General features: G+C 39.6%; 1 protein-coding gene across 2 annotated transcripts; it reads right to left on the minus strand.

Annotated features, from left to right (window-relative positions):
* Positions 1-2912: 2912 nt before the first annotated feature.
* Positions 2913-26771, minus strand: SLC39A9 (solute carrier family 39 member 9). Of its 2 annotated transcripts, XM_072864327.1 has the most exons (8): positions 26636-26771; positions 26208-26325; positions 20803-20911; positions 14716-14907; positions 12155-12223; positions 11106-11191; positions 9087-9221; positions 2913-7310 (listed from the first exon to the last, which is right to left on the minus strand). In XM_072864327.1, exons 2-8 carry the CDS (start codon positions 26301-26303, stop codon positions 7080-7082), a joined length of 918 nt encoding a protein of 305 aa, XP_072720428.1. In that variant the 5' UTR covers positions 26304-26325; positions 26636-26771; the 3' UTR covers positions 2913-7079. The 2 variants fall into 2 exon arrangements, with proteins under 2 accessions (XP_072720428.1, XP_072720429.1); XM_072864328.1 differs by lacking the exon at positions 26208-26325 and having other exon boundaries at positions 26636-26769.
* Between the last annotated feature and the right edge of the window lie 110 nt (positions 26772-26881).

The following is a 26881-nucleotide window of genomic DNA, read 5'->3' on the forward strand; positions in this document are numbered from 1 at the left end:
CTTCGAAGAAGAAACTCAGACAAGGAACTTCAAGGACTGAGAGAGGAAGCATCTCGTTATAAGGGAGATTGCCGGGCTGGGAGGATACAGCACTACATGAAGTCGACAAGATTTACAGAAACTAGGGGAAAGGTAAAGACGACCGGGAGAGATCACGACCACTGACTCAATTGAGGACCCAAGACAGCTACCCCCCCACCTCCTGCAAGCATGCGCAGGATATTAAAGTAGCACCGTAGCTTTAAGTTGAAATAAGAGAAATGTAGACCAATAGAAGACTGCTTTGTGTAATTACTTATGTATATGTATAACTAAAGCATATAAATATTGTACCTGCATGACTGAACTGTGTGCTAGCTTTGTGGAATGACCACCTAGCACCCGTCTCTGTGCAGACATGAAATAGAATACCTCTGCCCTGTGTGTATATTGGCATCTCGCACACCGGGTAAACAACCTCGCACTTGTGGGTAACACTGCTTACAGGGCAGCTGGAGAGTATGGAGAGCAAGAGTATCTATAAACTGTGTCAATTCAGCAGCTATAGGAGGGATCTCATCAATGTATACAAACACCTGAAGGGAGGGTGCACAGGGGATAGAGCCAGGCTCTTTTCAGTGGTGCCCAGTGACAGGCCCGGAGGCAATGGGCACACACTGAAACACAGGAGGTTTCCTCTGAACAGAAGGGAAAAAGCTTTTCACCCTTCAGGTGACTGAGCACCGGCACAGGTTGCCCAGAGAGGCTGTGGAGTCTCCCACCTCGGAGATGTTGAAAAGTCATCTGGACACAGTCCTGGGCAACCGGTTCTAGGCAGCCCTGCTTGAGCAGGGGGTTGTTGAACCAGATGACCTCCAGAAGTCCCTTCCAGCCTTGACCACTCCGCAATCAGTGCTCTAGACTGCATTCAATTAGTGCCTTCCCACCCTGTGCTAAAGAACCTGACACACTGCCAGGTACCATCCCCCTATCAGGGAGGTGAAGGTGAGTCCTTAATTACCTATCCGCAAGCTGCTTAAGGGGTTGCCTCACTCTCTAAGATCACTTTAAACCATTAACATTTCCTGAATGGCTCCAGCTGATAGTTTTATCACAGAAGGTCAAGTGACAGTTTCAGACCACTTCCTTGCAAGCCCCACAGATCTGAGAAGCCTATGCAGGTGTTTCCTTAGGGACTGCCTCATGACAGGGAGTCAACTTCCTAGCTGTTCCTTAGTTATTGCAAGGATCCCAACTCCGATTCTCATCCTTGCACTAAATCCTGGCAGTTAGCCATAGGATGCTGCAGCAGTAATAACTTTCTTCTACAAACCCCTAAAAGCATACACACATCAGGACAGAAACCATAACTTACATATGCTTTGGCAAGAGACAAGCACCTGATTTTTACACAGCATTTACTCCTGCAATTTATTCATTTACTTGTGCCCTACATGTGTTTTAAGATGTTAAATCTAGTCCTGACCAAGTTTGGTAAAGTAACATTTTTAGTCAGAGGTGTCTAGCTGTGGCCATTCTTTTTAAAGTTGCATTTTAAAAAAAAAAGAAATTCAGTGTTTTATATGAAAAGTTTGCCCCTTCTACAATTATAGCACACAATGTGCAACTCACTGGATTTTTTGAGAATCTTTTAATAAAATCTGCAAACCCTAAAAATATGGCCTAAAATGTCCTATAGGAAAAAAATTACTGTCCTGCAAGTTTTTGCTCAGATAACAAAACAGAATTAATTTTCAAAGCTCTCCTCATATATCCCCTGCCTGAGTACCTCTTAGAAACCACTACTAAAATTTAATTTCCAACGATTCTTTGCAGCTCAAAATTATGTTAGAGGCAAATAAAACCCTTCCAGAGAAAATCAGGAGCCCAAGAAGCCAATTTTTCATCACAGCAAGAACACAATCCGCTCTCAGTTACAACAACCACCATGACTGGCACTAGAGAGAAAACTTAGGTAGCTATGGCTTAACACAGGCTTTCATTTCATTGTACACTGCAGGAAGAAGGTAAGCTGCCTTCAAGAAAACCTGTGTCAGTAGTGAAGACTACGAGCAATACTGAAGAGCTGTGAACAGGTAAGCAGTAGGATCACAGGGCAGTCACAAGGAAAGCTGAGCTGTGACTCTGTGCCTGAAAACAGCAAGAAGATGGGAGAAAAAAAAAAAACAAACCTAAAGCACAGAACAGGGGCAAGAAAGATTTCAGCAGCAGTTTTCCCCCATTACACAAGAACAAAAAGCAGGCTAGAGTTTTCTTCACATCTTTGCATGCATATTCGAAGTTGATTTTTAATCCAAATCACGCAGAGGCACGTATATATGGGAAAGGCTACTTTGTCACAAAGTCTCTCAAAAGAATGGAGGGACTTAGTGTTTGCATTTTGGGTTTGGGGCTGACAAGATTGTTTTCACTCCATCCTGTGCTCTCAATTTTCTTTAGTCCCAACGTGTCCTCCAGCCTTTTAACAGTGCTCTGGAGCAATCTTGAGCCAGTGAACTCCTTATGGCCCTCCAAAGAGGTCTCTGCCTTGTAAGCATCAGAGATTTCCTTGGCGGTGGGGTGGGGGAAGAGAGCTTCAGGGCAACGCCAACTCCTAAACACTCTGTGGGAGACAGAAGTTGTCAAATGCCCTGCTCAAGCAGAGCTGTCAAATCCTTTCTGTATTTATACCTCTAAACCCATTCATACCCATGTCCAAATCAGTCTGCTAGACTGCCTCCCAACATGCAGCTTCACACTTCAGGTTTCCAAGAGGTGCTCAGACATTATGAAGAAAAGCAGCAAACACTTACACAAAAATAAAATGTACTGTCTGCACCGCCTGCATACCATTTAAGATTGTCATTTCTCTTTGTCGGAGCCATCACAAACCCCCATGCAGTAAATGACAAGCCAACTCTGAAGCACTGCACCTAGTAAAAATTTAATATAATAAAACAAATTGAAAACAGCAACATTATTTTAACCATTCACAATTAAAGTGGAAAAATTATAAGGCAGCCATTCATGGAATGATTTTGTGTACAAATGGTTTGGAAAAAAAGAGACATTAAAATTACAGTTCCATACATGGAGTCAGGTAAACAGCAATGACCACGAAATGTTTTTCCCTGGAAAGCCAAGGCTGCTAAAAGGTGTAATAAAAGGACAGTAAGAAAAAAAAAGATTTTATTTTTAAAATAAGTTTGAGGTGAACAGGAATCTGAAATTCATCATAAAGAATCTGAAAGTCATCGTAAGCTTTCCCACCATACCACAACCACTCCTCCTCCTTCCACCCCAAAGGAATACAAATACACTTCCCTCCTCTTCTTCCCAAGTCCCAGCACAGAGCAGGAAGGGAGCAGCAGCAACACTGATTCCACAGCATCTCTCTTATTCTGCATAGAGCTGATACCACACAGACATCTGCTACTGTCAAAAGCTCCTCAAAGGCTCTGAACTAGTTCCTGAATAAACAGGGTAGTTTTCGTGGGTCTCTTGGATAACATTAGCCTTTTACACAATCCACCTGGAAATGGTTCTTTCAAGTCAACACTGGGTTTCTGTGTTTAACACCTGGCCATCTGACATGCCACAACTATCAAAAATTCCTATCTTGGTGTGACAGCTCAGCCATCCTCACTCAAGTTGATGTCAGTGCAGCTTCTGCATCTGTCATCAGGTGCTGAAAAAGAAATATTTCCCTTTTTTTAATACATGAATTAGAACAGTAGGGAAAGTACCTGAACACACTGGGATCAGCGAAAACAGCTTTAGTTCAATTCCTATTGCCAATTAAGAAATCATTAACTGAAAAACAGCTGAGAAGATTATAGATTTCCTAGAGGGATTTACAGAAGGAAAGGGGGACATGCCTGGCACTTGGTTAAAGCATTACCTGCTAGACCTGCTGCCACCTACCCCACAGTAGAACATACAGGCAGAGATGGCTATTACAGAGAGAGTAAGAGGAATTTGTTTGCACCAAGGTCCCCTGAGGAGTAGAAAATGATACCAGATGGCCCTTACTACATGCAGTGCTTGGATTTACTGTGACAGATGGGGAGATAGGTAAAAAAAGGGGATATAATAAAATGGACCATTTTATTTAACTCACTAAAATACTCTGCCTCAAGAAAATCCTCCATGTGGAACTAACAATTTGGAAAGGTTTGATCATTTAAGAGTTTATATTCTCCTTACTACATAACCAAAAGGTTCCTTAGTCACTGCAGTTTCAGCTACAGAACTGAAAAATAATAGTTCGACACAGAGATAACAGACACAGCCAAAAGAAAATGCTGTTGCTACTTCTAAATGGGGGGGGGGGGATATCACAGAAGTCTTCTATCACTTAACCGAGTGCCAAAATGAAAAGTACATGTTATTAGAATTTTTGTGCCAATTTTAAGTTGCCAATGTTTTCATTTAAAATCCCTCACCTGCTGCTAGAGCTTGGCCCCTATAGTTCATGAATCATTAAACTGAGTATTACCATTTCTGGTGGCTGCCCCAGAAATTGGAAACATGATCTGAGGGACAGAAGAAAAGATGACAAGACCTCTCAGCAGCAGCACCATGATTAACACACCAGAGGTTATGTCAGCAGTGAAAAGACTGGCTGTCACATCCTCATCAATACACACTCATCCATATAGGAAGGTACTATCCACATGCTCCAACACAGGGACAAAAGGTGTGAAATGGGACCTTACCTACATACCTCCCTAAACCGTTGCTATTGTTATACACAAAATAAGGCAGAAGTGGAACACAGTCAGGATGCCAGCTTAACTAGTGGGGTGCAGTGCAAGTGACAGATTATAGCCTAAAGAAAAAATCCTACTGTTTTACAAAATGCGAGCACCTGATGCTGCACTAAGCTATCTCCTGCTTCTGCTGCAGATCTTGCAAACCCTCCAGCTTTTGGAAACAGTTCAGTTATGCGGAAAGATTAAGCAAGGTAAAATAGTGAGATTACCAAGGAAGAGGGTAATTAGGGGGCAATCAGGAAGAACACTGGGAGCTCCGGTGTAAACACCCCTGTGTGTCATTCACATGTGTCAGTAACCTGTATCACTGAACTTTTTAAACAGGTAGCTTACTAGTTGCATATGTATGTTGTAAAAAAAAGTCTAAGAATGTGCAGGAGAGGATCTCATCCATGTTACTAATTTTGCAGTGGCTTTTCAGAACAGAATTAACTTTTGAAGGTCTAAGGTAAAAAATGCTTGTTTAGGCCTGATACACTAATTCTATCTGAAAATACCGTCTTGTGGGAAAAGATGTTTTCAAATAATTTTGCATTGATTTTATACAGTAAAACACACAAATGGACAAGCACTCCTGGGGATCAATACTAGGTTCAATCCTGGGATACACCTGTATTGCTACAAAGCCAACAGACAAAGCAACCACGAGTCCAAGAGCCAGGCCATACCCGTTATTGAACTAGCAGACAAACAGGACAATAACAAAAATGTAAAGACGTTAAGAGGCACAATGGCCGGTGTAATATAAGTAATAAATGGCATGAAAAAGACACACTCATGGAAACAAGCAGCACTTCAGTTAAGATATTTCAAGCCCTGAAAATCCATTTCAAACAAAAAAATCAAAAGAAAAATATATTTGGCAATGTTATCTTTAAAAAGTGCAGACAGAGTATAGCTTAAAAAGGGTACGGCATTAAAAAGTTTCCCCTAAAGAAAGAATTTTATGTTGAGTCTGTGCACGTCAAGCATTCCTGACTTTTCAGTGCACTACAATTATTAGAGTATAATGTATTTTGCATAAGAGAAATGGTGCCTGACAAGAGAAGGCTATGCCTTGGAAAGGGAGGGATCTTTTATCACTCTTCTGCAGTGAGAGGCATCAGCAGTTGGCAATAAGTCCTCCAGTAGATTCACCAAACTGATGCTTATCAGTAAGAGCCAAATGCACAATTCCCAAAAGAAAAGCAAAAATGCCTAACAGGTCTGCTGGGAACCCACCAGTTTGGTTTTTTGTTTGTTGGGGTTTTTTGTTTAGAAGTGCTTTAGAAACACTTTGTACTCTATCTGCAGCATAAATATTTAACTAAACATCTGTTTTGTTAGCCTTAATACCTTTTATTTAACGAAAAAACCCCCACACCCCCCACACTGATTTCAGCAGTTCACTTTTGAAAATGGGCTAGTAAAGTTCTCTGGTCCCTCAACAGCTGTCTCCATCAGATTTCTACTCCTCAGAGCCCAGAACAGCTCGATTTCAAAGGATACTACAGATATCTCTCTCAGCAGTAGCAGTAGTGTAATCACAGTACCCAATACCTAACTCCTGCTAACATTTTTGGTGTCCACGCTTTAGTGACTTGGCAGAAGACCATCTCCCAAGAAATACTGCCTTTTTAAAATTTATTAACAATTGCATAAACAATCAAAACAATATTCTCCTTGCTTCTATCCTTTATCTTAAATAATGGAATACACTGCAAAATTAATTTGCACTTTCTTAACCAGCTGATTTCCTACTCTAATACTACACTTTGTCTACATCATTTCTTTCCTATCAGTGACACTTCTGTGACAATAGCAGTGTTGTCCAGAATTCCGAGTGTAGCCCATTTTTGCAATACAATTAGTGACAAACATCACAAAGACCAGTCACATTGTCAGGACAACATAGAACCGATGGGGGAGAGCCCCTTTCTTCATAAGACTTCAACCTCTCCCGAGGCAGCCATCCTTTGTTTTTGCTCTCAGCTGTGAAAGCTGAATTGCAGGATACTTTGGTGATTGCAATTTCATGATGAGTCGCTATGTTCTTCCCCACTCACCTTTCTTAAACTCCAAATTCCATCTTCCCTGAGAATAGGGCCAGAAGTAACAATTAAAATAGCAAATGTCTTCAGAAAAGTTACATAGAATTTATGTCCGGTTGCCAAAGTACACTTTGCTACACTAAAAACTTTCCCAGTATTCCTCATTTTGCAATCAACGTTTCCTCTGAACTCAAAGTGGATGGGATGGATGATGGGTAAGAGACAATGATAAAGGGAGCAGCTGACATTTACTGCTCATGTCAGATTGAGGAGGAGAACGGTGAAATTTGAGCATTTAGTGATGGTGTCCAATGGACAAGACTAGAGGAATAAGGCATCCTAATACTAGGGCTGCCACCTCCAGACGACTGAGTCCTTTTCCTCCAGTTGATTCAGGTTTGTGGCTATGAGCAATTCCTCCTACTTCTGGGAGGACATGAACTGTGGCAACATAAAGAAAAGTCCCAGCAGAAAACAGCATAGCAACTCCGGTGGCATTGACTTCTGAAAGGGCTTCTTTGCTGCTCTGAAATGGGGAAAAAAACAAACAAACAGAGCAAAAAAATGAGGATAAGCAGAAGTTCTTCAATCAATAATAAAAAAATTCTGTAAGTGTCAAGACACAGTAGGATTTCTATCAACTCTCGTTCTCTCACAATGACAACGGTTTAATGTGTTGTTTTGTGTCTTGCACCTTACATGTAGCAACTGGCATTCTAAAATTGATGTGGAGGGCAGAAAGATACCTCTCATCCTAGTTAGTTCACTTCAGACTTCTAGGAACCCTTACAGAATAAAAAAAGTCTTTGCAGAAGCATCTTGCTTGACCATCTCACAGCAACATACAAAATGTCAAAATGACAAAATGTGCTTTGAAAAAAATAAAATTCAGATTGCAAATCCACAAATTTTAGGAAGAACATTCAAGACTGACTTCCCCTCCCCCCACCTTTTCCTAAACAAAGAGTTCAAACAAGATGTTAGCCTTTAAATACCCGGTCCCCTGCTGGTCAGAGCAAGATTTGCTAGATTTAAGTCCCAAATCATCACTCTTTCAATATTTAATTTGGATGTACAAGTGAGCACCCAAAACTTTTCCAAAATTTCCATGCAAACTTCATAAAGAAATGCATCTTCTGGATCAAAACTGAGCACCTTTTCACATTCATACTAGGATTAAGATCGTGCTACACATCATTAAATGTAATGAAATGCAAACCCACTCATACCATTTTCAAAATGCTTCTTGAACAATTTCCAACTCAAGTGTGATGTTAGTTCTCTGGTATACTCTCAGGTTATTTTTCCAAAGAGCAGAGATACATCTTCTGCTCTGGAAGTATATAACCACTGTGACAGTGCTTATGCCTTATCAATTCTCTGTTCTTTCTGAAGTGCAAAATGCAAAACCAACTCTTAGTGAGCCTACATCAAAAGTATGCTCAAACAGCATTCTCATTTCTATTTACAAACCCAACCCTTCCTGCTGTCTCCTGTACTGCAGTATCAAAAATAACTCCTTTCCAGCAAGTAAAGGGATTAGCCCAGATGATTTACTTAATCTTTCTTCTCATGCCTTGAGTTTCATGAGATCACATGTTAGATTCTCTATGACACAACACCACAGTGTGTCACCAGCATGGCCCACAGCAGTTAAACACAGGAGCATGATAGGAAATTCTGTGAGAAGCAGAAACATTTAATTTGGACAGAGATGATAAACTCATGCACAGTGGCCCATTTCACAGGCCATTTGTTGTATAGAGCCAAGCCAGGACTATGCTTTCAGGAGTATGAAAGGCAAAAAGGCTGGCTGTTTGAGCTGAGGATTCAACTTCTGACACAGCGTGAAAAAGACTTTGAACATACAGGACCAATTCTGGGATGGTGGGAGAAACTAGCAAAGATTATTTTCTACCTGCATATTAAAATAAAAATGCATGCAGCAACACTGAAAGTTACTTATTTATATACTCATCAGATAAAATCTGGTATATGTGAATAAATTGTTAAGTTCTCAGCAGGGAGCAGTAGAAAGGAGAAAAGACAGAAATCAGCCTTCTAAAAAAAAAGCTATAGAAAACTCTATAAAGGAGTTATATCACTGGTTCTGATGGAAAGCATGGGTTATTTTATTTCACACATTCATATTGCTACCTTTTAATCCACTTTTTTAAAAAAATCTCCATTCTGCTAAATTTTTCAAGCAGTTTGGAATTACGTTCTATGAAACTCATATGATATTCCTTTCCCCAAACTCCACCACTAAGCTACATTTTGGGCAGAACAAAATCAGACTTACCTTGCTTAGCCCTAAGTATGTCACCATCGACATAACAGGTGCTGCTAACGCAAAGACCAGCAAGTGTTTTCTAATTCGATTCCGTTCCAGCCCAGCGTGCATCAGGAAGGAAACCAGGCCAAAGGCAGCTGGTGCCTGCAAAAAACAATATTCACTGGTAATACAATGCTTTCTAAAATCCCCTGAAATCTGAGATAAAGTTGAAATACAACTTACTACATTGAAATGCACTGAATTGGAAGAAATTCAGGGAGAGCACCAGTATGTTGCAGTTAACCCAAATCAATAGACTTCTGCAGGCTGCCCTACCTTAATAACAGTACCTAATGGAAACCCATGTTCTGGCTATCAGAGTACACATTTGTGTAGTCATTATAAATATTAAAATGTTCATTCTGACTTGAGTGATTGCTACAATCCCTAAGTCTCCATTAACTCATGTAATTTCTTTTTTCATCCTGATACTACCATGCATCCTTAGATGGACAGTTTCTTCATCTACAGCAGAAAAATTCCACAATTAACATGGAGGGGGGGGAAATTACCAAAGAAAGATAACTGTCAGCCTCCACATGAACAAAGACTTAATCTTCTCCCTCTGCTGGCATCCAGTTTCTTAACCACAAGGCATAGCTGTCCTACTCATGGAATTTACTACATTTTTGCTTGTATAAAGACAATAGCAGTCCACCCTGACATTTTTGAGATAAGATATAAACTAAAATGTATTGAGCATTTTATACACAGAATTTTTTCTTTTAAACTTAGAAGGAAACCATGAGTGAAGGAAAAAATGAGAAAGACAAAAGCATCAATCAGGATCAGAAGACTAGAAAAATAAAGACACCAGAGAAGAAATAAATTTCTCTTTTCAATACCAAATATTTCTTGATAATCTTTCAGAGGATAAATTTTTCTCTTCTAAAAATTGTACAATTTCAGAAGTCAGTTAATTTGAACATTAAGAATAATAAAAGCAAGTTTCACTTCGCAATAGCCATAAACTAAGCTTCACAGCAAGATGAGACATTGACATTGCCACCTTTGAAGGGGGTTACGTAAACCACAATTTATTGTATGAGCAGTAAAGAAAAGACATACTAGATCTGGATTTCCTAACATTTTGAACATGCAATTATGTAAGCAAGATTTTGGATGAATGCATGACTAATTCATGCACGTGCTACTGTAAGTCAAATATGCATCTGCATACATACGTATAGAACCTATATGGCTAACAGATAACTGTACAAACATTAAGAAAAAAGATCTTCCCATCTTCAAGAGCCATTGTTTGCCTGTTACCATCAGAAAAACGTTTAAAATTTTTTCGTGCAGAAATGGCATATGACTGATGTTGAAGCTACTACAATAACAGAGGTAACCAGAAGTTGTAATTTAGTACTCTGATATTAAGTGGTTTCAAAAGACTAACCCTTTAAACACTAAAACCCTTTATAACAAATATCCTTCCCATTTTCTTAAGAACATCACAGAACCAAAAAACAGTTGTAACCAGCATAAAACTGCTTTTCCTTCTTGAATACACTAGCATATACTTCTGTGCTTCATCCTCTAGAACTTCTCTGAATACATCTCTTACAGCAGTAAGAAACTTGGTGGTTTGTTTTGTTTTTTTTTTTTGTTTTGTTTTTGTTTTTTAAAACCACAACACCACATTAGCTTCAGAAAAAGTCAGTGTGAAGCTGCCACATTTCTTTGTGAGCTGGTCTTCTCTCCCTACTTTTGGGAGACTTTTCCCAACCACTGCAACCAAGGTAGGCAGTCAGAATTCTCCCTCATTCGTACCCCATTCAGACTTAGCATCCATCATTTGCTATTCTGTCATACATCATACCAGTGCTTTTTGGTCCTTGAAGCTGTACTACTAACCTGTTCATTTCAATGGCATTACACATTTCCAGATTACATCACTAAGGAAACTTAAAATCTTTAGTAATTTCTGTATGCTTTAACAGTCTTTTAAAGAACAAAGAAGATTTTTGGATGATGACTTACCTTGTGCAACATAATCGCAACAAACACTATCAACTGGACACTAGTCTGAGAAGTAGAAGCTGCTGCACCCAATGCAACACCATCAGCTGAAACAGGAGTGCAAATTCATGGATTATTCCTCCACATCAGTTTCAGCTTTCCCACCCTCTCAATGGCTGACAGTACAAAACACGTTGATTTGAGAAGTCCTGTTACCCAAAATGCCATTAACAATACCAACCCAACACATGATTCACTCCCCTTTGTTTCTCAAGCCACAATAATTCCAGGATTTCAGACAACCCTCAACAGGAGTCGTCTCGTATTTCCCAAGACCATAAAAACCATACTGAGAATCTATTCAGTATTGACACATTCTGACATATTAGAACCAGGTAACAAGCCTAGTTATTTTAGTCTTCTGTAGTAGAAGTGGCTTCCTGTCTAAATTTTAAAAATCTGCTTTAGATTCTAAGCATTAAAAGAATTTTAATTATTACCCTTTAAATGAATTTTCAAATATAAATACTGTTGTAAATACAATTTTTTACCATTTAACATAAATATATTATCTAAATGAAATAGGAAATGGATACTATATTAATCCTTAATATATAGACACTTTGTTTAGTGAAGAAATATCTTTTTGATCAACATCTTATGACTTGTCTGGAAAATAACTTGCAGTAGGAGAGATTAAAAAGCATCATATTTATACTACACATATATAGTGAATAACTACAACGTGAACATGGGTTGACTGCAACACATACATACTTTTTCAGTCCTTGCAAGTCAGCCCAAATGTGTTTCAGTCACATCTTTGCGCTTCACCCTATAATGTCCTTTTTTCCACAAGAAAAAAAGAACTCCATGGAACATCCTGAGCACTGGAGTATGTTTTCCAAATAGGTTTTGGGGAAGATCGTTAGTTCTCCCCGCCCTGCCTCTTTTTTTCTTAATAAAAAGCCACCTTCGAAAACAAAACCCAAGTGTTTCTATAGCATCTAAAGATAAGCCACACAGCAACCAAAGTCCTTGCCAAGTGCTAACAATAGGCCCCACATTACCTGCAGCATGGACTACTAGTCCCAGCGTTGTGGTGATTTTGGAGTTGCCCGACCTTGCAGCTTCTGGATCTGAAATGGTCATGAGGAAAGTTAGGATAAAGAGAACAAATACATAAATTATGCTGGAAGAAAAATTCTAAGTATCACTGCATGTGTCTCTACCAGTTGCTTAGGCAGTTATATTCAAAACTATCAGCTTTCGTATTTCTGCATTAGCTTTACCATAAAATAGTCTGATACTTAACACCTTCAAATCACCTGAAGTTCTGCCAACAAACAAGTGACAAACACAGACAATTCTTTGCAATTTACAGGATCATTGATATAGGCAGAAGCAGTCGTTTTTCTTAACCTGAAATGAAATGTTAAAGTTCCGTGCTACCAAGGGAAAGAACAACTAGTTTTGCATCCCCAGAATCCAGAGCTGCTCCAAGAGTCAGGATGATTTTTCCCCACGTAGCCCAATGTTGGCATTTTCCTTCAGGTGACAGTCTGGGGCAGACTCTGTTGCACTGATTCTCTGGCAATTCCTAGTAAGCAATAAATTCTACTTGTCACAGCAGCAGTTGCAAAGATTTCCCCCCAACATTATACACCACACAGGAGAAATGCAGCCAGTGCTGCCTGAGATCCAGCGTTTTGACTGGAATTGTTTGACAACTACTCTGAGGCCATTTGCAGGTTACCTCATTATACAGCACAACCAGGCAACATCCACCTCTACACAAGTGGCAGTGAAACTGTTACGAAGAATCACTGCAATGAACAGGGCAGATAAGATGTTTCTATACTTGCATAGGACTTATTATTCAACTGTTTAATTCCAAACCATTGAATAGCCGTTATTTAATTATACTAGTGGTCAGTAAACTGACTGCAAGCACACTTACACAGCTACTTTAATAAGTCTGCACTGCTGCCAAAATGGAAAGTCCAGTCCTGTTCCTTTCCTCCTGCTTGTCCCCCCCACCCTCCAGTCTCTCTCTTCATGCCCAGGCACCCACATAGTTGCCCAGTGAGTCAGATCAGGGAAATGAGCAGGCTAAAAGCTAATGTATTCTCTTCGGTCAGATTGATCTTCTGAATCAAGGGGAGCCTATTTGAGCAATTAATTGCATAAGCTGCATTTGGATGACTGCGATGGTATACTCATGTCAAATAGGAGATATTCACAAAGAACATTTCCTTTAAATTTGTTTTGGATTGACCAGAACTAAACACACTCAAAGAAAGAGTTCACATTTGATTTCGTACCTCCATTCTGACCTACAGAATTTTTCTAGTTTAGACCAAGTAAAATCTAGCCGCTTAGGAGATAACAAGACTACCAGACATTGGTTCAAATAAGAAAAATGTTTTTCTTCAGTATCTTTAAAAACATTACAAAAACACTACTACATTTCCTGTGACAGAGGTACAGACTAGATAAAACTTTACTTAATAACCTGTTTTATTGTGTGTATCTCTAACACAGATCATAGTAAATTTTCTCCTGGTATTTGCTTTGATCAGGGACATAGGAAAGGGTCATAACCTGTACAAACCAAGGATTCTCCTGGCAGTTGCTCACCTGCATCCCCTTGTCATCCTCACTGCCACTGCTTCCTTTGAAAAGCTCTGAAAATCAGCTAGCCACGGCTGTGGCTCCATTTATGCTTCTCCAGGAGCACAAAGGTGACACAGCCCCTGCACTGGCCTCCCATCTGTCCCACGCCACTAACCCCATACAAGCATTTGCGCAGCTGCACTGTGAACTGCCAAGGATCCAACCAAAACACATCCCCCCTCCTTTGCGTGTGTGTTTTACTTTTCCTTCAAGATCAATTCCTTAATTTTTGAGGGCCAAATTCCACCATCAGAGGAGATTATGTGGGAGAAAATGAGCAGCCAAAGGCAATAAAATACCTTTTCAGATGACAAAACAACTTCAGTGCATGTCAAGCTACAGTTTGAGCGTGAAGCCACAGGCAAGAAACAAAAGGCAACTGTAGGCAACTGTAGGCATTTTGAGAGTCTTGCAATGAAGCTGAGAAATCTTTGGACTAAGCAGGACATATTTTGAAGTAAGTGAGGCTCTAGACTAGTGTGGGAGTCTAGCTGTGCAGTTACAGTAAAGGACCAGAGCTCACATCTAGCAATTTCTGCAGTCTTACTTAGGATAACTTTTTGTTCTTTGCAGATTTTACCTACATGTATGACAATTAAGTAGGAAAAACAAAGGTAAGACCAACCTCAAGTTTTTTGGAAAGCAAAAAAACACCCCCCTATGGGTGATACTGTAAAACAGACAATAACTCAAGTGTCAAGTCACCCTCCACCCCCACACCATATGTGCTTGTACAGTTATTTCATGTTAGCGAAGCAAGCTCTCAAATTATGCTGAATTCCAGGATAGATTTCCAGCACAAACATTTCACACAGACCTTGCTTTATGTTTGTAAAGCATCCACTGGAACTCTGGACATGACTGGTCAAATTAAATCCCAGTAGCATTCAAAAAAAATTGCAACTTGCTAATTAAGACTCATTAGCAAGTCTAACTGAAGTGAATCTTTACTTACCATCTGTAGAGTGCACATGAGAGCTGCCTATCTGGTCCACCAACAGCATGAAGACAAAGCCGAGGACAAGGGATACACCAATGTAGGCATGCAACCTGGAATGGTCATGGCCATACTCATGTACAACCGGGATTTCTGCTACCTTCTCAGACTCAATCACACGCTGCATCTCGCTCACCGGATGATGCTTCCCTGTGCCAGGCAAACAAACAGATTAGGAGACAGGGGACTAAACACGGCGTCGTCACTTTTATCCTCCTTTGCCGAAAGCATTCCTCATGCTTTCTTGGACAATACACAAAAGTCCTCATTTAAGGTCAGTCTTAGACCATTTACTTAGGGAAACACACATTTGTCTGGTTGGCCTTTCTCCATATATCTCCAGCATGGAAAAGCAAAGAAAGCATTAATACTTGATAAGCCAGGCTACTTTGTTTAAATGCTGCATTTTAAATACAAATTGATTGATAAAAATTGCTGAATAATTCCTTTTTTAATTGAAGTTGCCAGTTTGTCAGTATTCAGAGATACTGTCAAGCAGTTAAGTCATAATCTTCATTTAAGTGAGAAAATACAGGATGAGGAGATAAAACAGGTTCCATCCACTAAGATATCTAATGCAATCTTTAAGAAGATGAACTTTGTATCTCAAAGCATCAGTCTCTAGTTAAACAAGTTAGCACTGATACACTCCATTGATACAGACTAGAACAACAGTTAAGTCAGCACAGTGTCCTAGAAATGTCAGTACCATCCTAGAAACCCAAAGTCCAGGCCCTGGGGTTGAATGTTGTGTGATTGTTTCCTTTCCCTACACAAGCTTTAATTCCATGCCCACCCCAAGACATTTACTTTGTCTCACTGAGCCACCCTGAAATTAGGTGAGCTGGGAACAACTCTAAAATCTAAGAAGGGGAAAGACAACAGCTGAACAGGTTTTAAGTTAAGTTTCCATGGTATAAAAAGCTTTATTTGGTGCACAGTTCATAATTTAAGAACATTTTCAAATATTTCATAGGTTAGTAAGTGACAAATGTCTCTACCTACAATGAGTTTTAGAAAGCAGAGACACAATATAACTTTACCAACTTTTACAGGTTGCCATTTGCCCAGCATGTGTGGTCTTTATCACAAGCAAATACTCACCACACACAAAATTCCCACCAATTTCAAAAGAAATTACATCAGTCTTACTCTGAATTTACACAGGCTTAAAGAGAAAGAAGGTTTTTCCAGCATGTGCGTTTATCATTTTCAGTATTCTCTGGCCTAGTGGCTCCCAAAATAGATCCATGAGATCCTCCAACCTCGCTCATGACCACAAGAAATTACTGCAATCCCATCTGACACAGAGGGCAAACAATGTCCAGAAGTACATAGCTTTTTCAGTATTCACCACCAAACATTGGCAAGAGTTGCTTTAGTACATTTATGTGAAAGAGATTTAATAAAGCTATTTTCTAAGCAAAATTCTAGGTACTGTTTCCAGCTGATATAAGCAAAGAATCATGTCTAAGCCTTCTTCTGCCAACAGCATGCAGAAATACACTGTTAGAAAGGTACAAACAAAGATCAGGAGTAGGGAATTTTGAATTAAGTTCCCAGCTACCGTATAGAGCACAGTAAACATCTGACCTCTTGGTTTCAGACTCTGTGCTCACCTGAATCACACATTCTTTCTTTTTTTATATTTCCCCTTACAGGCCCTGGCAGAGACAAGACATCAGGCTAGAAAGCCCTTTGGGTGATGCAGAAGAGGCATTTAATGCTCCTTGGCATACTTATTATAAGTAGTTGTACTTCCACAGCAGGTAAGGTGCTTTACACACAATAAGTACTACTCAAATGTTTCCAATGGTAGAACAGATACAGTAAACCTACTTCCACATCTGATACCTCAAGCTAAGTCAGACGTTTGAGTTGCATGCTATGCTCCAAGGCCCTGAACTACCTACCATTCAGTACAAGTTGCCTCCATTCCAGAACAGGGCCAATGCTTACAACCATGTTTGGCAGGTTCAATTAATATTTGTAAATCTCTTTAATGTTTTACTAAGAAAATGTTTCTTCTTCTATGTTTCCCTGCTAGACCCAATGATGGTATCACAATCTCTAATTGTAATTATTTTCATAAAGTCTCCTGTCCTTTCCCTACGCTTAGAGAACATAGTTACTCACACAAGCAACCTTCCTGTATTTGCATGCGGAGTCAGGAGAAATTTGGTTTTTTGAATAAGAAATAAAAAACAGAGAACTCATTTGCAAAGCTCCAGTGCCCTAGAGAACAAATGAAATACAGTCCAATATAAGGAAGCAGGTGACATTAATTTCTACTCCCTCACAAAGCAACTGTTAGCACTATAATATAAACCATGAACATGAAGAAAGCAACAGTTAGCACTGTAATATAATCTATGAACACGAAGAGGACTGTCATGTTCAAATGCTTCATCAGGAACTATACTTTTTCTTAAGATCTGACTTGATCTTAAGATCTGCACCTGGGGAGGAATAACCCCAGGCACCAGTTACATGCTGGGAGCCTACAATCAGAAAAGCAGCTTTGCAGAAAAGGACCTCAGGGTCCATGTAGACACAAAGTTTACCATGACCCAGCAGTTTGTCCTGTGGCAAAAAAAGGCTAACCAAGTCCTGGGCTGCACTAGGAAGAGTGTTGCCAGCAGGTCAAGGGAGGCGATACTTGCACTCTATTCGGCACCGGTGAGGCCACACCTGGAGCACTGGGTCCAGTTCCGGACTCCCCAGTACAAGAGACACACGGACATACTGGAGAGGCACAAAGATGATTATGGGACTGGAGCATCTCTACTATAAGAAAAGGCTGAGAGAGCTGGTGCTGTTCAGCATGGAGAAGAGAACACTCAGAGGGATCTTATCAATGTATACAAATACCTGATGGGAGGGTGTAAAGATGACAGAGCCTTATGTATTAATCACTTGTTCCTACCTATCCCTTTTAATTCTTCCTGAAGTTTGGAATGACCTACTTGACCTTGTCCATCAGCTGAACTCTCTCTCTTTCCTGAAAAAGACTTTTTCCAAAGTGACTTGAAAGAATAACATGCACCAATCTCTTCTTGGTTTCACTTTGTATTTCTTGCTATTTCACAGGACAGCAATGCTTTGATGACAATGCTATATAGAACAACACTGATTAAGCAAAAAGTTTCCAAAGTTCTAAAAAAATCTTTACTAGAAACTGTGTTACTGATTTTAGTTTATTTTTTATCACATTTTATGGTAAGAGGTCTAACAGGACTAGTGCACAGCACTTAAAAGAAACTGGGATATTAACTAGATTGTTTCATTGGTCTAACAGCAAGCAATGCTTTCTCAGTATGAGAATACACAGGCTTTTGGAGGAATCATCATTCAGCACTGGAAAGCTTTTTGACTTCACAGCTGCTGATTTGTTCTGCTTGAATCAAGGTAAGGATATACATGTCTGAATTGATTATAATAATTACAATTCAACACAGAATCTCTCTCCTGTTTCAACCCTGCGTTTTTAAAGTTCACTCTAGATTTTTTTTTTAAAGTGACAGTGCAACTTTCATGCACCTTTCTATAAAAAAAAAGAATAGCAACAAACAAAATGGAATACAGCATACATTAGGGCTTTCCCAACATCTGTGGCTTAAGTAAAAGAAGTAAAACTTTTGTCATTTTGGAGAGGTCTTTTGGTTGGCAACTACTCAGAAGTTTTAGACATTAACAGCAAAAACCTGACTTACTGTAGCAAGTCATCTTATTGCTGGACATCTGGACATTCATACATCTTCTTGGATGAGACAATTGTACATCTATCCCACTGTACAAAATGTTGGCACAATGCCATTACTACAGATAAATCTCATCAGAATAGGCTTGGTAGCCCTTGAAAGATTTCAAACATATCTTTGCTGAACAAGACTGATCAATAAAATAATTTTAGACCACAAGATTGTTACCATCTATATTAAAAAGTTAACTTTGCTTCAGATCATTTCAAGCCATAAAACATGGTGGGTAACTCAGGGAAATCTTTCTGACAGTAGTTACACAGTTTCACCAGGTAAAACAAAGGACTGAAGTCACCAAGGGAATTTTATTTGCTGGCAATACTCAAATAAAGGTTTTGCTACACACGTAGGTTTATGATCAAATAATAATCTGAATCATGATATGCTATTTGCTCTCAGCCTACAAGGTCAAAAATTCAAAGTTAGTTATTCTGTGGCCTGTGGGAAAACAAAGTAATAGTAAATGACTTTTGTATCAATGACAAACACCTATTTTGATAACAAGCAACCAGTCTCTGAGTTAAATTGCACTTGGAACTGGAAAAACACAGACACCTCTCTCCCTGTCTTTTTTTTTTCTCCGCTTATATGAATATACCTCATGTTCCCCTAGGCACCTTTCTAGGTTTAATTACATAAATGTGTAAAGTTGCAAAAAAAAAAAAAGTACTGAAAGCTGTTAAGTTCTCAGAACCTTAAACTTAACTTTGAATATCCCAAATATTAGGAATATTTTTTTAGTTAATTCTATAATACCCATGAATTTTGCCTCTCTGCAAGACAAAAAAATCTTTACAGTCTGTCTGTGTTATGGTAGATTTCATACATGAACAGTATAACCCATTTAGTGGAAAAAAATAAATGCAAACATACACAGCAATTGTATTTACTGCTAGCCATATCATGACAAGAAAAATTTAGGCTACTTGGAATTAAAATTGAATGGAGAGCAAACCCACAACTACAGCTTATTAGAGACAGCCTACATTAGAGTGCACAAATTACAGTGCACTCTAATGTAGTATAAAAGCATAATCAGAGGTTCTTTCACTTCTTGATAAAGGATAATTTTATATATTATATTCTGTTTACTTTAAATCTAAGCAGAACAACATAAATTTAGTGGAAACTAAAACAGGATAAATTAAAGCATATTACTAAAAAGAAATTTATAACTGTAGAAACAAGGAAAAACAGTAGTACAAGAAAAGCAGAGTATTACAATTATCTCTCAATCCCAGATTAGCAACAATGGTACATCAGATGCTTGCGAAGTTCTCTACAGCCTCAACTTTATAGTCCTTTCTCCTGTGACCACTAAGCTGTTGCTGTTTACCTTAAGGCAAATTTCTGATTCTGAGCATACTGGAAAAATCTCATACATGAAATGGTAATGTAATAGCACAAGACTAAAGCAAGATTTAAAGTGCACTCTAAACAGAGGTAATGAGCTCTGCCTATTTAAAATAATGTCATAACCTCAAATCAAGGTTTACTAAGACTTCTGGGTATAAGATATGCTCCACACTCAAGTCCCCACAAGACACATAATCACTGTTAGCTTTAAGCTATTCATTAGAGACGATGAGGTTTTGAAGACCAGCGACAGCAGACTAGAACTGGATGCTTGAACTCGGAACCATGCACAGATATCTACGTGTAATGGACACCACCCCAAGAAAGAAATGTATCCTACTCTGTGAATTAGCCCTATATAACCATAATTTTCAGCCAAGTATATTAAAGTAACTTAATTCCAAGATGCTCTTCAGCTTCAAAGGAGGAAATTCTTGAGGGCAAGCACATATAGATCTATAAAACACTTCCTGCAACTGCTGTAATGAGAAGTGATCTAATCTACAAAAAGCAACAGCAAATAGTCCACAATTTCATTCTCTGCCAAAGGCATCCTGACATCTCCTTTGAAGTTCCAGTGAAAGTTAAAGTTTAACTCTCCCCAGAATAAGGAGCGCTACACATAACCTGGCATAAAAGGCTGTGGTTCCACGAACAGTACAGTACCTGGAGCTGCCAATGACTGGATCACTCAACAAGAGTAATCTGATCCATAGCCTGACCACATTTCTCTGTCAAATCACCATAAACATACAATATCATATCTATGGCAGTTTTGTGATTCTATGCTGGCTTTATGTCATGCTGCTGTGAAACCCTCCCACCAATCTCATGTTAAAAGCCCTAGAAACAAGCCCCAGTATATCACGGCACCATGACCTAAGTTATCTTGAACAAGGCCATCTACAGACATGGGTTTGGTTCTTACCCTCCAAAATGTCTTCATAAAGTGCATGTACTCCTTCTGGCACAATGACAGCCAAGGCAGTTCCACACAGCAGCCCAGCACCCAGAACAGTCACCAACTTTAATCTCTCCTGCAAGCAAGTACAAAACAAGTATCATCTTTAAGAATGAAAATGCTTTCTTTACTCTCCCTTATTAACAGAAGTTGGGGCAGGAGGAAGGGGGTGAATGATCCACAAAACCTCTTGCTGATTTTTATTCAAGAGCCCCAGTTGCATAGTCCTGTATTTCTAATGATCAACTTTCTGAAAAGTGAACATATCCAGTGTCCAATGCAATCAAGTGAAGTAGGAAATGAAAGATGACCCATTTGACTGCTAACATCAGACAAGAAATGAAACGTAGCATACTTGAAAATAGCAAGAATTGCTATATTTGGCACTAATGATTATTGGGGTCTAGCTCACCCTCTAGGGCCTCAAACTGTAAGGCCTGCAGAGACAAAGAAAGACTGAAAGTGCCTGAATTTTGAAGCATGTTTGCAACTCTACATTTTATCTCTGTTCTGGGTTTGTTTTCAAATATATCCTTCCTACTAGAAATCATATCTTAAACATGCAAGTTCCCTAAAATCTCTGCTAGGTATGGCACAGCACAAGATAAATTGCCTGTTCCCCAAAAAAGCCAATCCAGATAACAAAGGAAGATACAAGAAAGAAAACTAAACTACCAAAGTAAAAAGAGAAAGACCAGAGAACCAATAATGTAAGTGTATCTACAGTCACAAATACATTGGTCAAGTATGAGTATAAACTGCTAAGTCAGATATATTTATATAACACAGAAAAGGGCTAAGAAAAGTTTTAGGACTACAGAAAGAAAAAAGGAAGATTTTAGAGAAAAAAGCAGCAGGAGCTCTACTTTCACCTACAAGTTTAGAGACACAAGGAATGAACTTAAGCTGTTATAAGACTTACATGATAGACAAACTACATTTCAGTCTCTAAAACAAACAGCCACTCTCATGCAAAAGCTTGTCCTTAAAACTGCCATACTTTAATGGCCTTCTATTTAAAAGGGTACCATTGAAGAACACACTTTCTTTAAAAACATAAAACTGTGGATAAAAAAGTAATTTAAGAGAAAGATACTTCTTTTGTACTTGAAAGATCTGATGAGGTGTTCCATGTATTAAAAAAAAGGTGCCAGTGAAGTTTTAGAACGACAGTATCACAGCACTTGCAGAATGTCAGGTAGCTACTAAAATATGGCAGAAGGGACCATATTTTAGTAGGGGAATCAAAAAAATTGGTCCAAAACCAGAACTATAAAAAAATAATTTTAAAAGGCTTACTCAAATTAGAGTTTGAATGACGGAACTGCACCAGTCGAACCAATAATGGTACCAATATACATTTTACGTCAGTCTTTTTTTCTTTTTAATCTGATTAGGAGATGCACACATGCAGAACAGTGCTTATTGTTTCTACAACCATTTCTAAGCCTTCCAGTAACATTTTAAAAGGCTTTAAAGACTGTAAAGGCATTTAGGGCAATATAAAATGATATTTCACTCTCCAGGTAATTACAGACCATGGCACTCCCCTTTCTTGTCTGCAAAGATAGGGTTTAAAATAGATTTTTTTGGGTAAGTATTGCAAATTTGCAATTAAACTTTAACAAAAAAATACATAAATGTAACATTTTTATAGTACAGTAAAGAAAAAGAGTTTAGTTCATATTCCAGGAAGGTTTCTACAACACCACTAAAAACCACACAAAGAGTTTATAAGTACTTGCTACTATTAGTAAAGGTTATCTTCCTAGTTATATTCTAATTTGGGGCAAAAAGCTTAGAGAGATATCACCCCTTCCGAACCAGCTAAATTCTGTTTTACCAATATAAAAACAGTTTACTATTATTTTTTGCTTCCTTGTGACTACAACATCAACAGCCTAAAGTTAAAGCCATGTACTGAAAATCCAGTCATATAAACATCTAATAGACTCTAAAATATGACAACTTGCAGAGGCTGTTTCTCATCATTTCTGTAATAGCCCTTATCACATTGCATGTAGCAGCCCTGGGAGTTTAGATCCTCCTAACAACTGTGTAACATACATTTTGTGGCAGAACCATCATCATCTTCCATGCACAAAGAGATGTCTAGACACTACCAAAATACTAATGTTAACTACTGAGGACCTGGAGACAGAGGTCGGTGTTTGACTAACAGGGCAATACTTGTCACATATTCTTATTATGCCATCCATTCTCCTTCATGCACCATAGTGACACACATTGCTTAATCTCACCGAAATAGGCAACACTTGCATAGAAGAAATAGGAGGCTCCAGAGAGATGCACAACTAGCTTTCTGAAAGCAAGCCAAATGTAACCAGAAGGAAACAATCAGAGCATTACTGGGGAAAATTCAAACAATAATATGCAAGAGATGAAAATGCCTGTAAAGTTTCCATAAACATGCACTGTGCACTGGCATATATAACAATTATACATAGTAAGTTGTTATACAGTGGCAATCTACATGAAAAGATAATCTTCAACGCCCACTGTTCATAAAGTTGTTTTGCAAAAATATAGTCTCTTACAAGGAAAAACAAGATTATTTTTATACTGCAACACCGTAATCTTTTACATACTTACATACATAAACACAGGCAAAAATGTGTCAGAAGTAATACTGTTTTATTACAACTGCAAATACTGCTTGCTTACATTTGGGCATCTGTGAATTTTGAAGATCCATTAAAATAATACACACTAGGAAGTTACTATTTCAAGAAGTTTCCATCTCCTTTTCACTACAAAACACTTAGACACAGGGAATACAGCAATCGAATAATTGCAGCCTACCTAGACAGGCAAAAGTAATCTAGTTTGATCCAAGAAATCAAACAATTTCAGTTACAAAAACACTTGTGTGTCTCTTGTTAAAAACAAGAGCAACACAGTAAATAGCGTTAAAAAAACGCACGGGAAAAATCTTAAATTCCTCAAATTAGCAAGATCAGTATTTGCTTTAAATCTGCATGGTATTGAAACTCTTACTTGGACCCAGCAACAACTCACACCTACTTTCAGCAGCAAGCAGTCCCAGCCCAGTCAACACTGCCTGCCTCTGTTACACCACAACAGCAAAAGATTCAAACTGCTAGAACTTGATTTTATTTTATTTTTTGCATTTAGGCTACAAATTAGGAGATAGCTTCAAGAACTGGTATAGTGTTGTTTCCAGCCCAAAGTTAGCCCAACAGAGTACTGTAAATTAGGATTAAGCTGAAAGGGTACATCTGCATACAGAAATAAGTGAAGACCTGTGCAGTCTGTACCTTTTTACCACTAATATTTAGTCATACCTGGCTTTGCTGGAGTTTTATATTTTCAAGAATATGCAAGTCTAATTAAAAGAACAGAAACCAGCATGAAATCAGAACACAACCAATAGGCTCCACAGCAAAAAACTCATCTGAGGAAATATATTAACACTAATGAATAACTCTGTTGTTCTCCAGCATCTGGGGTATGTTATGCAAAGCATTCAATAAGCAGCCAGTGGGAAGAGGCATTTTTCCTCACTAAGGACATCTGCAAAGCTTTTTGCAAACCATAGAATGCACAGTCCAAACAGTCATTTCAGTATCAAATTGTCCATGTTGCACAGGCCTAAGCAATCATTTTAAACAAAGCGATTCTAACTTCTAATTAGACACTTCCAGGATTAGTTAGCATTTGCAAATAATTTGCAGAGAGATTCAGCTCCTCTTTTAAACCAGCATAGCATGTGGATCCTTAAAATATCCTATTTAAGACAAGTGTAAAACTGAATCAAGAATTTCTGAGAGTTTAAGATACCACAATAAACTTGACTGCACATGTGTGTACTGTTGGTAAGATACTGCACACACAAAAGGCTAATAAATATGTGATTACTGCTTATGCAGAGCACTATGTTTTTGGGTTCCACAATAGATACGTATTCCTGCAGCTGTTGGGAGCTACAAAAGATTTAGGAGCCCCCTGATCCAACTATATAAATAAGCCACATAAACACAGATCAAGAACTCTACCTCCAAACAACACAAATATAAAGTCACAGACAACAGGTAACTATCAAGCACATACATGAGAAAATGCAGAATTAAATAACAAAAGAGACAATATTAGCATGCTAGGCAGTGTTCTCAGCAAATTTGCAAGAACATCCTTTGTAGACTTCAGGGCAAAAGTGAGTTTTGAAGAGCGAGACAGTGGAAACAACAGTCTTGGAGTCATATAAGGGAAGGTCCATCAAAGCATCAGACGAAGCACTGACAAAACAGAACTACGCTAATGTTTGTGTAAAGACTTCAGAGTATGTTCTCATGTTTCAATCCATTTAGCTGAATGGTACCGTTACCAAAACGAACAGCCTTTCCTTCTATACTACCCCCAAAGCCTCCTAGTAATAATGGGACCAAAGGACAGGTGCAACCAGCTCTGTGACTTGATGGAAGAACAAATCACATCTCTCTTCCAGAACTTTACTTTCCAAAAGCAGCACTGCTCCCAGTAGAAACAGGAAACCTCTCCTAAGAGAGCTCTTACCACCTCAAACAACTAAACTCTCACTACACCACACCTATATACAACAATCATCACTCAGAAAGCTAAAACCCTCGGGCATCAGAGAATATTAGGAGACTTTCGAAGACTGTAGCAATCATAATCCCCTCAACAATCATCTCTTAGAAGCACCCAAATACATTCACTTCTGAACTCCTGTACCACTTGGAAACTCATTCAATCCATAAAAGTCTCCCTTTCCTTTAACAACACCTTATGTATCCAAGATATTTTTCCAAAAGAATGCCTTAAGTTCCATGGGATAGAAGGACAACTTGAAGCTGGGTTGTAATCAAAGAGCTAAAGTTTAACTTTTCAGCAGCAAGTTGTGAACAAAATTGTGAACCAAAACAAAGTTTTCTGAGAACATTCTCTGAATTGTTTCTAAAGCCATAATTTGAGACATAATAAGTTTAGACACATAATAAAAGTTAACCTCCGACTTCAGAGGTTTCTGACACAAGCTTCTAAGAATAACTATGTCCAGCTGCTATCACATCCCTCCACTACATGCTGATACTTTCCTTCATCTATAGCTGAGACGCTTGGATCAAATTTGGCATGCTTAAACAGCTTTTATACACATTGTAGAATAAGCATAATTTTACACTGCAATTTTGAATGAAAGTTAATGCCGCATTCACAACTTCCTTAAAAATCTTGTAAAGTTACAACATCACTCCTAACAGCACTGCCGCACTTGAGAGGGGACAGCACTAACTCCTCCTGGTAGATCTCTCCATCTAGATTCTGCTATTCTCCCTTAGCAACCAACGAGCAGTTTGGCGAAGCTGTCTTACCTCGGAAAAATTAACTGCCAAGGGGATAATTCCTGCCACATAGCAGGCGACCAGCATGGCCAGAGACAGCAGGCAGATGGAGCGGAAGTCATCCATTTCGCTGCTTTCTGTCCGGTCCCTTAAAGTGAAATTCAACAGCAACTTTTCCACCTCGCCCCGCACTCCTTAACCCGTGCAGACACCGAGCTCCCAGGAAAGGCTTTCAGCCATGTCTATCTTGCCCGGCGGCTCCGGTCGGCCGGCCCCCAGCGGCGGCCCCTCCGGGCCCGGCGTGCGGCAGCCGCTATCCCGCCGGGGCCGCCCGACGCCGCTGCGGAGGGGGCGGCAGGGAGCCCCGGCGCGGCCGGGGGGGCGGGCGAGGAGACACCTGCGCGGCTGGGAGAGGGAGGGAGCGGCCCAGCCCCGGGGCAGGCAGGCCCGGCCCTCACCTGAGGCAGCGGGACCTTCCCCTGCACCCCACTGCCCCCAGGGGGAGGCGGGAGGAAACAGCGGGCGCCGAGGCGGCTCCTCGCGGAGAGGCGGCCTGAGACGAGCCGCGTCCGTGGGGAGAAGGCGCGGGGAACCTGTGAGACCGGTGCGCGCCTGCCCGCGCCCGCCCGCCTCCACCGCTGCCTCGGAGGCCAAGTGGCACCTCCGCGACCCAGCGCTTCCCCTTCCGGGGCACGCCCCGCCCC

Source organism: Ciconia boyciana, chromosome 6 (assembly GCF_034638445.1).
Source record: "Ciconia boyciana chromosome 6, ASM3463844v1, whole genome shotgun sequence".
Lineage (NCBI taxonomy): Eukaryota > Metazoa > Chordata > Aves > Ciconiiformes > Ciconiidae > Ciconia > Ciconia boyciana.

What these genes read in the sequence shown, in the direction of transcription:
- SLC39A9 (XM_072864327.1), bottom strand. Translation starts at nt 26,303, where the DNA reads ATGGATGACTTCCGCTCCATCTGCCTGCTGTCTCTGGCCATGCTGGTC. An exon ending in TCATGTGCACTCTACAGATG is followed by an intron (nt 12,224 to 14,715) that starts GTAAGTAAAGAT and finishes TGACCATTTCAG; the next exon opens with ATCCAGAAGCTGCAAGGTCG. An exon ending in CATACTTAGGGCTAAGCAAG is followed by an intron (nt 7,311 to 9,086) that starts GTAAGTCTGATT and finishes TCCCCATTTCAG; the next exon opens with AGCAGCAAAGAAGCCCTTTC.